Consider the following 14,645-nt stretch of genomic DNA (forward strand, 5'->3'; position numbering starts at 1 on the left):
GATGACCTGAAGGACTTTCCCCCACTTAGGAGGCAGGGAAGGGTGTTGTGAGGGTTCATTCACCATTCAATGGGCTGAGAAGCAAAATGTGCCCTGTGTGCACGCAAAGAAACAGGAAACAAAAGTGACAAAACAAAAGCTTTGACTGATCATCGTGGGTGTGTGCGTGTGTGTTATTGGCTTTGTCTGGCAGCATTTGAAACACTTTTGTCAGCCACTAAAGGAACCACTTCTGAATTTAATGCAGCCAAACTGGACAAACAGCAGTCTGGAGAAAATGAGGATCTGTGTCTGGTTTCTTTTCAGCAGAGCCCAACACTTGTAAGCAGTTGCAGTTACTTTACAAGACACTTTGTAAGCCTGGTAAATTTTTAAAAATGCAGATTTTAAACCTAGTTGTAGGATTAGAAGACAGAACAGAAGAACCTCTGCTGCATCTGGTTGTTTCCAGGGGTTGCACTGACCAAAAGTGATTTGCTATAGAATAACAGAGATCTTCTGCATGGTCTGACAGTGACCCTGCAGTTCCCACCTCACCTGCAGAGCTTTTCTCTGCTGCCTTCAGCAGAAATGCAGAGAGGGCTGGAGAGAGCCCTTGCTCTCAGCCTTAGACAGGACTTTCCAGGACAGCCCCCAGTGCCTTTCTGCTCAAACTGTGCCGTTTCCCCACGGATATCTTGGTTGTTTGTGCAATGACAGCATTCCTCCATGTCTGATTTTCCTGTTATCTGGGCTGTTTGCACTGACACATCATGGGGTAAAGCAGGGACATTGCTTTTTCCTGCTGCGTTTTCACCTTGGTTTGGGCCAGGCTGAGCTTGATTTCCCAAGATCCTGAAGTGAATTCATCCTGCATGATTACAGCCCCTCCTTTCCCAGAAATCATCCTATGGAATAAGCCCAAAGTGTTTCCCATCTCCCCTTTAACCCTTTTCCTTTCCCCCAAGTGCTCCGTGGCCCAAGGCCGGACCAGAAGGCAGGAATTCAGTGTGATCCCCTCATCCTGCCCACTCAGAGGCTGTCAGAAGCCCAAAATGACAGCACTGGAGTGCCAGGAGCAAGCAAGTCACCTGCAATTTCACACCTGCCATGGCTGCCTTCATAGCAGCTGGCAAGGTGAGAAGCTGATGAAGGTCCCACTTGGCCCAGGCTGAAAGTCAGAGCAACTGTTGGGCTTTTCAGGGAATGTCCTTCCCTGAAGTAGGAAGGCAGGTAGAAAAGCTGCTGGCAGCTGCCCCGGGGCATCTGCTGCCTTGCTTAGGAGGAATTTGTGCCTTTTGCAGCTGTTCTTGGCAGCTCTCAGGTTGGCTGTTGATAATTGCTGCCCTGAGATGTGCAGGATGTCTCTGCTTCAGCCCACGCAACTGAAGAACAACTCTTCACTTTTTAGCCTTGAGGTTGTTTATTAATTCTCATCTATAAAATTTTCTCTCTGCCCAGTGGAGATCTGCTCAGCAGGGCAGCCACAGGCACTCTGTGTTGTCCTTTTATACTACAAACTATGTATAACATATTTACACTTAATTCCCAATACCTATCACCTATGTGAGACAGTGCACTTCTGGTCTAAACCAATCCCAAAGTGCCAACATCACAGCAGAAAATGGAGAACAAGAAGAAGAAGAAAGAAAGGCTGGACACGCCCAGATTCCTCCATCTTGTCCCCATAACCCCCCATACCAAAAATCCTAAAATCTACATTTTCACCCTGTGATTACTTTGCTATTACACTATTCAGACCTGTGTGACTTTCAGGTCCTCATACAAAGCTGGTAACTTGCTCCAAGGGTCAAAATCAAATCCCCAGGTGTTCAAGGTCTCCGAGCCCCCCAGCGGGGTCCTTGGCAACTCTGGACACCCGGAGGGATGCGCTGAGTTCTGACAGGCAGCAGCTTCCCTGAGCTGGAAAAAGCACTGGACACCATCAGCTGTGGAAACACTTTCTGGGCTGCAGATTTCTGTCTGTGGAGCCACGGCTGAACTGTACTGGCCAAGTCTGTGTCCCTTCTAAGTGAGCTCCAGGTGAGTAGCAAAAACCATCCAGCAGGTTTTGGCTCCACTGGTCAAATCTAACCTGCAGTTTTGATTGTTTCTTCCTACAGATGTGCAGGAGAGAGGCCTTAAACCAGGCTAAGGAGCTCCAGAGGACAGCTGTGCAAATGCTGTGACAGGCTGGACTCTGGCAGCTGCTTTCCTGCTTTTCACCAAGTTCCTGTTGCCCAGTACCAGCAGGAACCTGTCCTGCCCGTGGCCAGGCAAGCCCCGCCTGTATTTATTTCTCATTTGCTGTGAGTTATGGCTCCCAGGGAGCAGCAAACCTGTGGGCTTCTCTGTCCCTGACCAAGAGCTCATCATCACACAAATTTGCTCCTCTAGGTCAGTGTGGGCTGAAGAGCCCTGAGCAAACACCCAGCAGCAGCCACACAAGGGCAGGGATGAGCCAGCCCCTGCCAGAACCAGAGGAATCCAAACAGCAGCAAGGCTCAGCGCAGAAAGCAGACTCAGAGAGGCCCAGGAGTGTTGCATTGCACAGACAGCCTGGTCTCCTGGCCCTAAAATATCCTCTGGCAGCTCCCAGAGCAGGTTATGGCCACTGCATCACAGCACCAATTCCTGTGGGAGCTGCTGCTCCTGCCAGGCCTCAGCACAGCACGCGAGGAACTGCAGAGCCTGGAGCATCACTCATCTTCACAAGAGAAACACTGGCCAAATTCTGGCCCCAGCCCTTAAAAACTGAAGTTTTGGAAGGCAGCTTCAGCCAGGCCCAGGTACATGACTGCTTGTATGAAAACAGAGGGCACAAACCCAATCTTGTGTCTTACACTGTGTCACCAAAGCCCACAGAAACACCCACCCCAAATCAAACACTGCCTGTCTGAGACTTGAATTTTGTTTCCAACTCCCCCAGTCTGTCAGCCTGCTGTGTGAACAAGCTGAAGCCACCCTGGGTAGCTGGGTTCATCAGGGATGTGTTGAGTTACATCACAAACTCCATCCCCGTGCCAAGGGCCTACTCCATCCCCTGCACCAATTCCTGTGGGAGCTGCTGCTCCTGCCAGGCCTCAGCACAGCACATGAAGACCTGCAGGGATGTGCAGCCCCCAGAGCCTGGAGCATCACTCATCTTCACAAGAGAAACACTGGCCAAATGCTACCTCCAACCCTTAAAAACTGGGGTTTTGGAAGGCAGCTTCAGCCAGGCCAGGTACATGGGCTTGTTTGGTGGGTAATGCCTTATGAAAACAGAGGGAACAATCCCAATCTGTGTCTTACCCTGTGTCACCAAAGCCCACAGAAACACTCACACTGCCTGTCTGAGACTTGAATTTTGTTTCTAACTCCCCCAGTCTGCCAGCCTGCTGTGTGAACAAGCTGAGGCCACCCCGGGTAGCTGGGTTCATCAGGGATGTGTCCCCGTGCCAAGCAGCACACACACAAAGCTGTGAAAGGACACGAGTGCCTCCCAGTTAATGTCACCTTCACAGCTTCCATAGGTCACAGCACAAGCAGACACCACTACAAGATGCCAGGCAGAGCACTCTGAACAATGCCACGAGCCCAGGGAGAGATGAGGAATTTAAGGGATGCAGAACAACAGGAAATAAGGAAAGTCCCTCCAGCAAAGGTCCTGTGGCCCATCAGTGGCTGCTCAGCACTGCAGTGACACAATGGAGTGACTGAATGGCCAGCATTCCCAAGGCCATTGTTGCCAGCACGGGAAGGACACAGATACAAACAAGAGCTGTGTTCCCAGGCAAATGAAATGACATCCACTGCAAATGAAATTACTTCCTGGAGCTCCCCAAAGCCTGCATGCACCATGCCATCCTAGCTGGGAAATCATATCCTGAGGCAGGAAAAGCTGTGCCAGGAGGGGATAAAGAATCAAGCAAACTGCATGGGCACAGGCTGGGTTTTTGCCTGTGGTGGCAAAACTGGACCAACATTAATTATGTTGCCTGTGTGCTGGACCAAAATTAATTATGAGGATAGACGGAACTTGGGCATCACTGCAAGGAAGGAGATCCCCTTCAGAGAGTCCTTGTCTGGCCTAGGGGATATATGGGAGAGGTAGAGGATGAATCCCACCCAAATGTGATCTCAACAGAAGAGCATTGAGTCACAAGTCGCAACAGAAGAGATTCTAGAAGTCACAAGGCTTGGAGAAAGAAGAGGGATAATTTTATAGTATCTTTGCTGGCAATAAAGCCCCTGTAAGATCCCAGGGAAAACTGCTAGAAGCACCAGCTCTGGTGAGGAAAGGAGAAGCTGAACTGCCCTGGGCAGCAGGGTGGGATCCATGCTGGATAAAGGATGGCCATGCACGTAGAGGACACCAACAAGGGCAGCCCAGGGGATCCATGTGGTGCTTTAGCTCTCAAAACAGCTCCTGAGGGATTCAGAGCAGGGCGTTCCGGGCTAATCCCTGCGTCCCTCAGGGAACCTGAGGATTACTGCTCTACATCTGCTCCCAGGGCTGGGCCCCACCTTGGCCAGGCAGTGGAAGTGCTGACAGCCACTCTCAGCTCTTTAATCACTTTGGGACAAGCAGCAATGGGCTCTGTCCCCTGTGGGGCAGCACCTTGGGGCATTCACATTCTCTGAACAATCCCTTCGCCCAGGGTTTTCCTCCTGGGAAGCTGAGAAGCCTCAGAGAAAAGGAAAACAATACTTATCTCAATTGTTTCTCCTGTGTTGTGCTCATGTGGAATGTGTTTGGAGATTGTTTACCCACAGGTGATTGTTCCATTGGATTCTGCTCTGAGTTGTTTTGACTCATTGGCCAATCCATGCCAAGCTGTGTCGGGACTCTGGAAAGAGCCACAATTTTTCATTATTGTCTTTTTAGCATTCAGCAAGTATCTTTTCTGTATTCTTTAGTATAGTATAGTATAGTATTCTTTAATATAATATATTATTATAAAATAATAAATTAGCCTTCTGAGTACATGGAGTCAGATGCATCATTCCTCCCTGCCATGGGGAACCCTCCAAATACAACAGCACCTCTAAGCCTCTAATGGCTTTTCTTGACTTTTGGTTGGGGCAGGAATGGCCCTCAGATTTTGTCTGGAAGCAGCTTCAGAGCTACAGTGCAGCTTCCCTGCTATAGTGGGTTTGGTTTGTTAATTTGAGGTTTTGTTAATTTTGAGATTTCTTGATTAACGTACTGAAGAGCATCGTGTGTTCGGAGACGGTTAATTATTAATGTGTTTACTTTTTGTTGTGAGATGGGATTGGGAGAAAGGTAAAGTAGGTTTCAAACTTTAAAAGGGTATAAAGAAAAATGTATTCATTATCTCAGACCTGTGATAACTCCTTCAACATCCCAGCATAAAGAGCTGCAAAAACCTGGGGTTTGTGCTGTTAGCTATGCACCAAGATCACCTGCTCTCCTCTCCCTCCTGCACTCGCCTGCCGGAGCTGGGGCACTGGTCCTTCCTCCTCCCTTTCAGACTGGGGATGCTGCTTTGGGATCAGCCCTGGTTGTCCCAGTCCCGGGCAGTCAGCCCCATCTGCTGGCTGCTAGGGAAATGCGGGAAGCTCCAGGGGAAATTTAGGTTGGATTTTAGGGAAAAAGTTTTTTGTTGAAAGGGTGATAAATACTGGAATGGTCTGCGCTGGGAGGTGGTGGAGTCACCGTCCCCGGGTGTGTTTGAAAAAGGATTGGTTGTGGCATTCAGTGCCATGGTTTAATTGAGGTGGTGTTAGGGCATGGGTGAGACTCAATGGTCTTAAAGGTCTCTTCCAAGCCAGTGATTCTGTGATTCTCCAGTAATGGACAGCCCTGCTTTTAGCCAGTCTTTTCCCTACCCTCTGTTGAAGCCACAAGTCACAGGGCCGACCTAAATATGATGAATCTGACTCCATTCTTCTGCTGAAGCCACAAGTCACAGAGCCGACCCAAATAATTTAAATTATTCACATTTACAAACAGGGAGTGTTAAATTGAAAAACATTTTATTAAAAAATGTTACAAATGGGACAATTCACATTTACAAATAGGGAGTGTTAAATTGAAAACATTTTATTAAAAAAAATGTTACAAATAGGACAATACATATCAGGTTAAATGAGAGATTTTTAATTTATAATCATAACTTAAACATAAATTAAGAGTCTCATTTGAAGACTTTTAACAGCTAACAAAAATCATATTTTCAATACATAAACATACAAATCTCAGTCTTCCATTTCATTCGTAAACATTATGCAGTCATGCAATCCTTACAAATACTTCCCATTTAGTTTCAAATAAATTCTGATCAACAGCCACAGACCTACTCAAGAACAAGTATTTTACAACACATGTACAGTTAAGAGCACAGAAATATCCACAATAAAAACTGCTCAAATAAATACATATGTATACACACATATTACAGTACAGAATCCCACAGGGATGAGATAATTTCAGATCTACCTGCTGTGTTCAGAAACCAGAGTACCCTGTGTAAGCACCATGGCTCCTAGTGCTGTTATATTTAAAAAAAAAAGGCATCTAAGTTTTCTGGGATATGCAGCAGAAATCCAAATAATTGCCCATATCACTGCAGGCATATCTATTGACTGGGATATAAAAATATAAACTGACTTTCACAAACCAGATCAATAAGTTTCAAAGTTGTTCAGTGAATATTTTTCCATCCTGATTCTTCTGTTTCTGCAGGCATAACCCCTGTGACTCCAGAGGAGACACCTGCAGCAGAGTAGTAAGTGATGTGAAATAATGCATTTCTTCACCTCACCTTGGTACCTTTGAGTGGAGCAGAGGAGGAGCCAGCCTCCTCTTTGGGCAGCAGTGCTCTGCTTACTCACCACCTGCACAGGAGATGGCAAGCTCCCAGTTCAGGATAAATACATGGCTGAATGGAGGCAGGATTTGGCCTCAAGGCCAGAGTCCTCTGTTTGTCTTCAATGGAAATACCAGACAGCTTGAGTTCAAGATTTCTGAATCACACACAAGGTCAATCTTCTTGTCAGCAAAAGGTAAAAACATCTGGACAGCTGCTGATTTGCAGGCAGTTTCATTCTCCAGAAATCTGAGATGTAAGTGAAGGTGGCTGCAATTCCTGTGGAGAGAACAAAATTCCTCCATAAATCAGAAAACTGGCAGAGATTTGTATTTGCTCTCATCTCAGAGGAATTTTGTATGCAGCAGGTAGCAGAGCTGCGCAAAAGTGTTCCTAATACCATTTGCAGCTGGACAGAATGCTGAGCACAATCATCCTTCAGGAGCTGAACAACCATTTCTACAGCAACAAATCCATCAGTCTTGTTAGGAACTGCCATGCAATGCCAAGATGCATATTAGGTGTCCCAAAGCACACATTGCTGTGTCAGCAACTGTACAGCAATTAGCAGCTCTGATGGATTGCTTGTGTGATTAAAAGGAGGAGAATTTGTGAGTGAAGCCATCACATGTGCTTACCTGAAGCACCTGGGTTAGACATTCTCGCCAGCACTTTGGAAGCTACCTTCACTGGCTGTTTCCTGCCAGTCCCTATAAAACAAAAAGTGAAAAGTACTTTAGTGACAACAGGTTTTTATCAAATGGATTTTAGCAAGGTGATGGCAGGGGTTTTTTTTCATGTTGCTTTTTTGAGACACAACTTACCTGAAAGGAATAAACTTCTTTGCTGCAAGAAGAATAAGAAAATATATTAGTATTTCAAGACAAGAGGCCTAATTCTTGTTGTCTAAATATTTTGGGTTTACTATTTTTTTTTCCTTTTCCAGATGTCCATCCAAAAGCCAAACATGGCATACATGGAGGGTGCTTGAAAATAATTTTGGAATTTATATCTAAGTATGGGAATTGCTACTTTTTCAAGGAGAAAGGTATAGAGCTTTGGTGGTTTGGAATAGGGTTTTTTTCCTCCACAGAAAACTTTTCAGGAGGATAAATAAAGCAGAGCAGGTGCTCACCTTTTCTCCTGAAGCGCCTTGCGAGCCAAAGGAGGAATGATGCTGTGGACAGCAGAGAGGCAGAGGTGGCTGCTATGCCCACAGAGATGTAGCTGGCTTGGTCAGAGGCTGAAAGGATGAAAAGATTTCAGTGAGATCAAGGTGGTCTTTGAAGCCCTCTCTCCTTCTTCCCTTTCCTCGTGCTCTTCAAGAGGAACCAGAAGTGCAACTGGTAGCGCTTAAATTTTTGCTTGCTGAAACAGGATTGTTCCTGTACACAAGGTAAAAAGCTGAATACTAAAAATTACCCCGTCCATTGCCAAAGTAATGGCAAAGGCAAGAAGCTCCCTACACCAGGGTCTGTCTCTAACCTCCAGCCTTGCATAGCAATTTGTGCTCCTCTTACTTTTCGTGTTGCAGTGCATATTTTAACTCCCTCTGTGCTATCTTCCTCTTTGAGCAATCCTGCTGAGATCAACGAAATTCTTCAAGGATCTAAATTCTGCTCAAGCAAATGAAAGTGGGATTGAGCTTTTAGGACCTCCAGCAAAAGCATTCCAGGCAGGCCAGGGGTGCTCCAGCTGAGGGCAGTGACAGAGCTCTTACTGCCTAAATGAGAAGGCAAGGCTGAGCTTCTGTCCTTTGAAATTGCAGCCTCTGAGAGAAAAGCTCTGGGAGGTCTTTAGGCTGAGGAGTCCATCCAAGAAACTATCACACCAAATCAAAAAACCTATAAAATTTTCCTACTGAGAAACAATATTATGAGTGCAGATTTCCCCACAAGGTTCTGCTTGTCTAGAAAAGTTTTTTTCTCTATTCACATGGAAAAAAGCTCATGGTGAGAAATGTTTTGTTTAAAAACCGAACAGAGAGAACTGAAATCTGGTTGCAGGGGTTTTTTATAGATAAATATATATAAGAAATCAATATTTTCCATCAAGATTTTTTAGGATTTTTCCCCTCTTCTACTTTCAAGCATGAGTGATTTTGTTGGGCTTTTGAATTAATGGAGTTCTCTGCATGTTCTAACTCACTGGTTGCTATTACCACCACTACCACCCTTCCACGCCTCATCTGACTAAAAATACAGTGCCACCTCCCTGTGGCTGCTCACAGACAAAATACCTTCACATGTGGGCAGGCTGGCACTCCAGGTTCCTGAGGGGCTGCACTCCAGAACACGAGAGCCATTGAGACTCCATCCTTCCAGGCAGCTGAAGTGGCAGGAGGTGTTGTAGGTGAACATCCCAGCCCCGTGGGAGCAATCTATGGAGCCTTTCTCAGGAGAGCTCAGTGCTTCACACTGTATGACTGAAACACAAAAAGATTTGGTTATTCCTGCTGTTTGTCACCCTGCACTGCTGTTGCCTCACGAGGATAAATGACCCCACCTTGGGAAATGCTTAGGAAAAGTGCTGGGGATCAATGCTACACTTTGATTACATCTGACTGAGAAAGGGAATTACCTGCACACTGTGGCTGCTGCCTGTCCCAGGCCCCTGCAGAGCCACACTGCAGGGTAGCTGCTCCTGTCAGGGTAAATCCTTCCTCACAGCTGAACTCACAGGTGGTTCCCCAGGTGAGCTGCTCTGAGGGCTGGGAGCAGTTCACAGCCCCGTGGGCAGGCACGTGCAGGGCAGGACAGGTCACAGCTGAAAGGGACAAGAGCACAGAGCTTAGTCTGGGGTAGGTCAGGATGAGCAAACACTCTTCTAGGAGCTGGCAACAAGACATGCCCTGCCTAGATTTGTCCTCTACAGAGCCAGCATAGCTCCCTTCCAGTGTCTCAGAAACAAATTTCAACAGGTTGTACAAGACAGCCAGAACCCTTAAATCTGCACCCAAAGCACAAAAATCACCCTGGGAATGGCTCCAGATTACTCTCCACCCTGGACTTCATAAACCAGCACTTGCTCCCATTTGGGGTTTAGGGAATAAAGAATCCCTGCCAGAACACTCCACTGTTAAAGTGTGGCGTTGTGTGTGTTGGGGACACTGCCCCAGAGTGCTGTTTGTCACCCTGCTCTGCTGTTTCCTCACAAGGATAAATGACCCCACCTTGGGATCTGCTTAGGAAAAGGGCTGGGGATGAATGCCACTCTTGGATTACATCTGACTGAGAAAGGGAATTACCTGCACACTGTGGCTGCTGCCTGTCCCAGGCCCCTGCAGAGCCACACTGCAGGGTAGCTGCTCCTGTCAGGGTAAATCCTTCCTCACAGCTGAACTCACAGGTGGTTCCCCAGGTGAGCTGCTCTGAGGGCTGGGAGCAGTTCACAGCCCCGTGGGCAGGCACGTCCAGGGCAGGACAGGTCACAGCTGAAAGGGACAAGAGCACAGAGCTTAGTTTGGGGTAGGTCAGGATAAAGAAATACCCTTCTAGGAGCTGGCAACAAGACATGCCCTGCCTGGAGCTGTTCCTACAGAGCCATCATACCTCCCTTCCAGTGTCTCAGATTTCAGCAGGTTGCACAGTGCTGCCAGAACCCTTAAATCTGCACCCAAAGCACCCAAGTCATCCTGGGAATGGCTCCAGATTACTTTCCACCCTAGACTGCATAAACAGACACTTGCTCCATTTGGGGAATAAAGAATCCCTGCCAGAACACTCCACTGTTAAAGTGTGGTGTTGTGTGTGTTGGGGACACTGCCCCAGAGTGCTGTTTGTCACTCTCCTCTGCTGTTTCCTCACTAAAACACACACCTAAATGAGCCCACCTTGGGATCTGCTTAGGAAAAGGGCTGGGGATCAATGCCACTCTTGGATTACATCTGACTGAGAAAGTCTCTCCAGATTCTTCCAAATTTAATCAATGATTTCCAACCCAGCAAGCCTCACCTTTGCATTTGAGCAGGGAGAAGGAAATTAGGAAATTACCTGCACACTGTGGCTGCTGCCTGTCCCAGGCCCCTGCAGAGCCACACTGCAGGGTAGCTGCTCCTATCAGGGTAAATCCTTCCTCACAGCTGAACTCACAGGTGGTTCCCCAGGTGAGCTGCTCTGAGGGCTGGGAGCAGTTCACAGCCCCATGGGCAGGCACGTCCAGGGCAGGACAGGTCACAGCTGAAAGGGACAAGAGCACAGAGCTTAGTCTGGGGTAGGTCAGGATAAAGAAATACCCTTCTAGGAGCTGGCAACAAGACATGCCCTGCCTGGAGCTGTTCCTACAGAGCCATCATACCTCCCTTCCAGTGTCTCAGATTTCAGCAGGTTGCACAGTGCTGCCAGAACCCTTAAATCTGCACCCAAAGCACCCAAGTCATCCTGGGAATGGCTCCAGATTACTTTCCACCCTAGACTGCATAAACAGACACTTGCTCCATTTGGGGAATAAAGAATCCCTGCCAGAACACTCCACTGTTAAAGTGTGGTGTTGTGTGTGTTGGGGACACTGCCCCAGAGTGCAGTTTGTCACCCTGCTCTGCTGTTTCCTCACTAAAACAACACACCTAAATGACCCCACCTTGGGATCTGCTTAGGAAAAGTGCTGGGGATGAATGCTACACTTTGATTACATCTGACTGAGAAAGGGAATTACCTGCACACTGTGGCTGCTGCCTGTCCCAGGCCCCTGCAGAGCCACACTGCAGGGTAGCTGCTCCTGTCAGGGTAAATCCTTCCTCACAGCTGAACTCACAGGTGGTTCCCCAGGTGAGCTGCTCTGAGGGCTGGGAGCAGTTCACAGCCCCGTGGGCAGGCACGTCCAGGGCAGGACAGGTCACAGCTGAAAGGGACAAGAGCACAGAGCTTAGCTTGCAACAAACCATTTTAAGTCTTTTTCTTTTCTGAAATTTAGCAACACATCCACTAAACAGGAGCAGGCTTAGAAAAGCTACTACTATGGCATACTGCTATGTCACCATCCCACAAAGCAGACAGAAGAGGAAATATTTTAAAATGGGAAACTGGCTCTTCAGGCAAGACTGTTAATTTATCCTTAGCTCATGACAGCAACTATTTACAATCCAAAATTTCCCTATTTTGATTGTTGCTGGGTGACCTTTGATGCTTTCATTTGCTTAGAAAAGTATCTTATTCTAAGTCAAACACCTCAGAAAATTTTTCCTACAGTCAGGAGTAATTGAGAGCAGTCTCACAGCTAGGTCATCTCAATTCCCTGTTTCCACCTTAGAGTTGGAAAATTCTTTCCCTGCAAGGAACAAGGCCAGAACATTCACCCTACTCATCTCACCTCGTCAGGAGCAGAGACCCGAGTGCTGAAATAAAATAGCACCTACATCACATAATGTGTTACAAAGGAATTGGCCAAACTTCCATTTGTACCTACTGCCTGAGGTGTAGAGGGCCATGTGCAATGCAGCAAACTCACCTTTGCATGCTGCAAGGGGGGCAGACCAGAGCCCAGCAGAGGTACAGAGCACAGACTCCAGTGCAGTCAGCTCATAGCCCTCCTCACACTGAACTGTGCAGGACGAGTTGTAGCTGAAGTCCCCCAGTGGATGGTGGCACTCAAGGCTCCCATGGTCAGGTTTCTCTAGTGGATCACAACTCTCAACTTCAAAGAAGCACAAGAAGATACACAGTCAGTGTCTTTGGCTGAGCAGGTAAACCAAGAAGCCAAACTGAGCACTAGGCAGCATGAGCTGGTCAAAAAGCAGGATGAAATAATTTTACCAAACTCGCATTCAGGCCCATAGAAGCCAGGGTTGCAATGGCAGGTGTAGTTGTTGATGGTCTCTATGCATTCTCCATGGCCACTGCAGAGAGATGGGTTGCAAGAAGCTGGAAAAAAAAAAAAATAAAGCAAATTATGAAAGAATCAACAACAGCCACTAAGAAAACCTGGCTAGCGCTTTGTTTATCTTTCTGACACTAAACAAGCTCTTTGTATAGCAAAAGAAAATCAGGGGGTTTGCTATTTAGGGTTATCCTGACATTTCACAGGAGAATTTCTGAAATGCACACCTTTTACAGACTAGCTCACAGTAAAAGGATTCTGCTGGCTAGAAACTCCAAGACCACTTTCTGAGGTAAATATTAAATGAAGTTAAACAACTCATCCCAGCCACCACCTCAGCTCCCTAGGGTCACACTGGAGTGACCTTTATCAGGCCATACCTGTGTAGCACAAGGCAACCTTCTTCTTCTCACACTGCTCATCGTTCCATTTGCCATCATCCTTCCCTCTTTTGATGTAGATCTCCACGCAGTCCTCGTTGTTCCCTTTGCCATTTGGCTCCCCTGAAGCCCAGTTTCTTGCTTCTTCTGTCAGTTCTTTGTTAGTTCCAGTCCAGGTCCACACACCATTAACTTTTCTGATTCCAATCCAGTAGTAACCCGGATTGAAGGGTAAGAAGGTATTGAGATGATTGATTTCCTCCTTGTTCTGGATGGCAACCAGGTTGGTATACTTCTTTCTGCACCACAGCTCTGCTTCCCTGTAGGTCATGTTTGTGTCTGAATAATGGTATGTCCACCCATTCACCCCCTGCAGCACTGTGAGTCCTAGAATGAGAAAATATCCAAAAGTTGGTGTGTGACTTTTCCCCTCCTCTCTCTCTAGAAGAGGACATTTAAGCCCTATAAACACTGCAAACTTGTCAATACCTGAAAAATGCATAAAAACTTGTGGTAATTATTTTATAAACAATCACCTGGCAAGCTTCAAACCAAGCAGGTCAGCTTCAAGTCCAGGACTTCAGCCTGTGAAACTACAAAAGCTCTGAGACTTATAGGAGCCAATTATGGCTTTGACAGGCAAGCAGGGAAAACGTGCCATTGCATCCAAAGGTTTTTCTGTGTGAGCACAGCCTCAGGTTAATTAGGGCAGGTTCAAAAATTCTCTTTGATGCTGAGCTCAAAGAGAACAGTCACACTAATACTGCCATCCCACTAGTTTTCTACACAGAGAAATACACACTTACCATAGGTAAGAAGAGATAGGAACTGCAAGCAAATCATGTTTCTGAGGGTTTTCTCTGTCTTTCAAGAAGATGGCTATGAGAAATCAAAGAAACACATTTGTAAAACACAAATTAGTCAAAGGTCCATATAAAGTACTGGTCATGCAATTTTTGCTATGTACATTTAAACAAGTAGGATTTCCACAAAAAAATGGTTTTAATATCAAGATACTTTAAAATGTAAGCAGCTTTTACGGAAAATAGACACAGATTTCCAGCTGTCCAGTTTTCCTTTAGCTGGGCAGTGAAGCAGAATATCAGAGTCCATTTCTACTCACATTTTGTAGCTGCAGTGTCCAGGTGACAGAATTCCTCTGCGCTGCTTCCCAGAGACTGTGGCAAAGTGGATGAACTCAGCCTTGAAAATCAAGTTCAGCTCCAAGTGTCTGGACTGTGAAATGCTCTGCCTTTTATTCCCTCAAGTAGCCTGCCCTCCACGAGACGGGAAATTCCGCATGGAAAACAAATTTCTTGGAAAATCCCAGGATCTGGCCCTCCCACACGTCAGGACGGATGTTTCCCCTTGCCAGAGAGACACACTCTGTGGTGACAGAGTGCCAAGTGCCACATGACCAACTTTTACTGACAGAAACACACAATTCCAGGATATCAAGGAGGAGCGGGAGGACAATTAGATGGAATTAAATGCATGAATAAGCAGATTGCAATTTTTTTCACCTGGCATAATGTTCTGCAGTAAGGAGGCGTCAGTTCTTCCGGCATCTCTGTAGGAAAGGCACCAACACTCAAAGCTGGAGCAAAAATGAGAACTGCAGCAAAGCACAAGCCTTTCCTATGGATCTCAGCTGTGC

At 46.7% G+C, this 14,645-nt stretch overlaps 1 protein-coding gene across 3 annotated transcripts; it reads right to left on the reverse strand.

The window, feature by feature from the left end:
* Positions 1 to 6,067: 6,067 nt before the first annotated feature.
* SELE (selectin E) lies at positions 6,068 to 14,208 on the reverse strand. 3 transcript variants are annotated; one of them, XM_063165228.1, is made up of 14 exons: positions 14,112 to 14,208; positions 13,795 to 13,867; positions 12,989 to 13,375; positions 12,545 to 12,652; positions 12,240 to 12,425; positions 11,448 to 11,633; positions 10,787 to 10,972; positions 10,042 to 10,227; positions 9,375 to 9,560; positions 9,034 to 9,219; positions 7,930 to 8,037; positions 7,619 to 7,640; positions 7,433 to 7,504; positions 6,068 to 7,073 (listed from the first exon to the last, which is right to left on the reverse strand). In XM_063165228.1, the coding sequence occupies exons 2-13, from the start codon at positions 13,829 to 13,831 to the stop codon at positions 7,447 to 7,449; spliced, it is 1,836 nt and encodes a 611-aa protein (XP_063021298.1). In that variant the 5' UTR covers positions 13,832 to 13,867; positions 14,112 to 14,208; the 3' UTR covers positions 6,068 to 7,073; positions 7,433 to 7,446. The 3 variants fall into 3 exon arrangements, with proteins under 3 accessions (XP_063021298.1, XP_063021296.1, XP_063021299.1); XM_063165226.1 differs by lacking the exons at positions 6,068 to 7,073; positions 7,433 to 7,504; positions 7,619 to 7,640 and having other exon boundaries at positions 7,660 to 8,037; XM_063165229.1 differs by lacking the exons at positions 6,068 to 7,073; positions 7,433 to 7,504; positions 7,619 to 7,640; positions 11,448 to 11,633 and having other exon boundaries at positions 7,660 to 8,037.
* Between the last annotated feature and the right edge of the window lie 437 nt (positions 14,209 to 14,645).

The sequence above is a fragment of the Melospiza melodia genome, chromosome 11, assembly GCF_035770615.1.
Source record: "Melospiza melodia melodia isolate bMelMel2 chromosome 11, bMelMel2.pri, whole genome shotgun sequence".
NCBI lineage: Eukaryota > Metazoa > Chordata > Aves > Passeriformes > Passerellidae > Melospiza > Melospiza melodia.

What these genes read in the sequence shown, in the direction of transcription:
- SELE (XM_063165226.1), bottom strand. Translation starts at nt 13,831, where the DNA reads ATGATTTGCTTGCAGTTCCTATCTCTTCTTACCTATG. An exon ending in CCTATCTCTTCTTACCTATG is followed by an intron (nt 13,376 to 13,794) that starts GTAAGTGTGTAT and finishes TTCTCATTCTAG; the next exon opens with GACTCACAGTGCTGCAGGGG. An exon ending in TGGGCCTGAATGCGAGTTTG is followed by an intron (nt 12,426 to 12,544) that starts GTAAAATTATTT and finishes GCTTCTTTGAAG; the next exon opens with TTGAGAGTTGTGATCCACTA.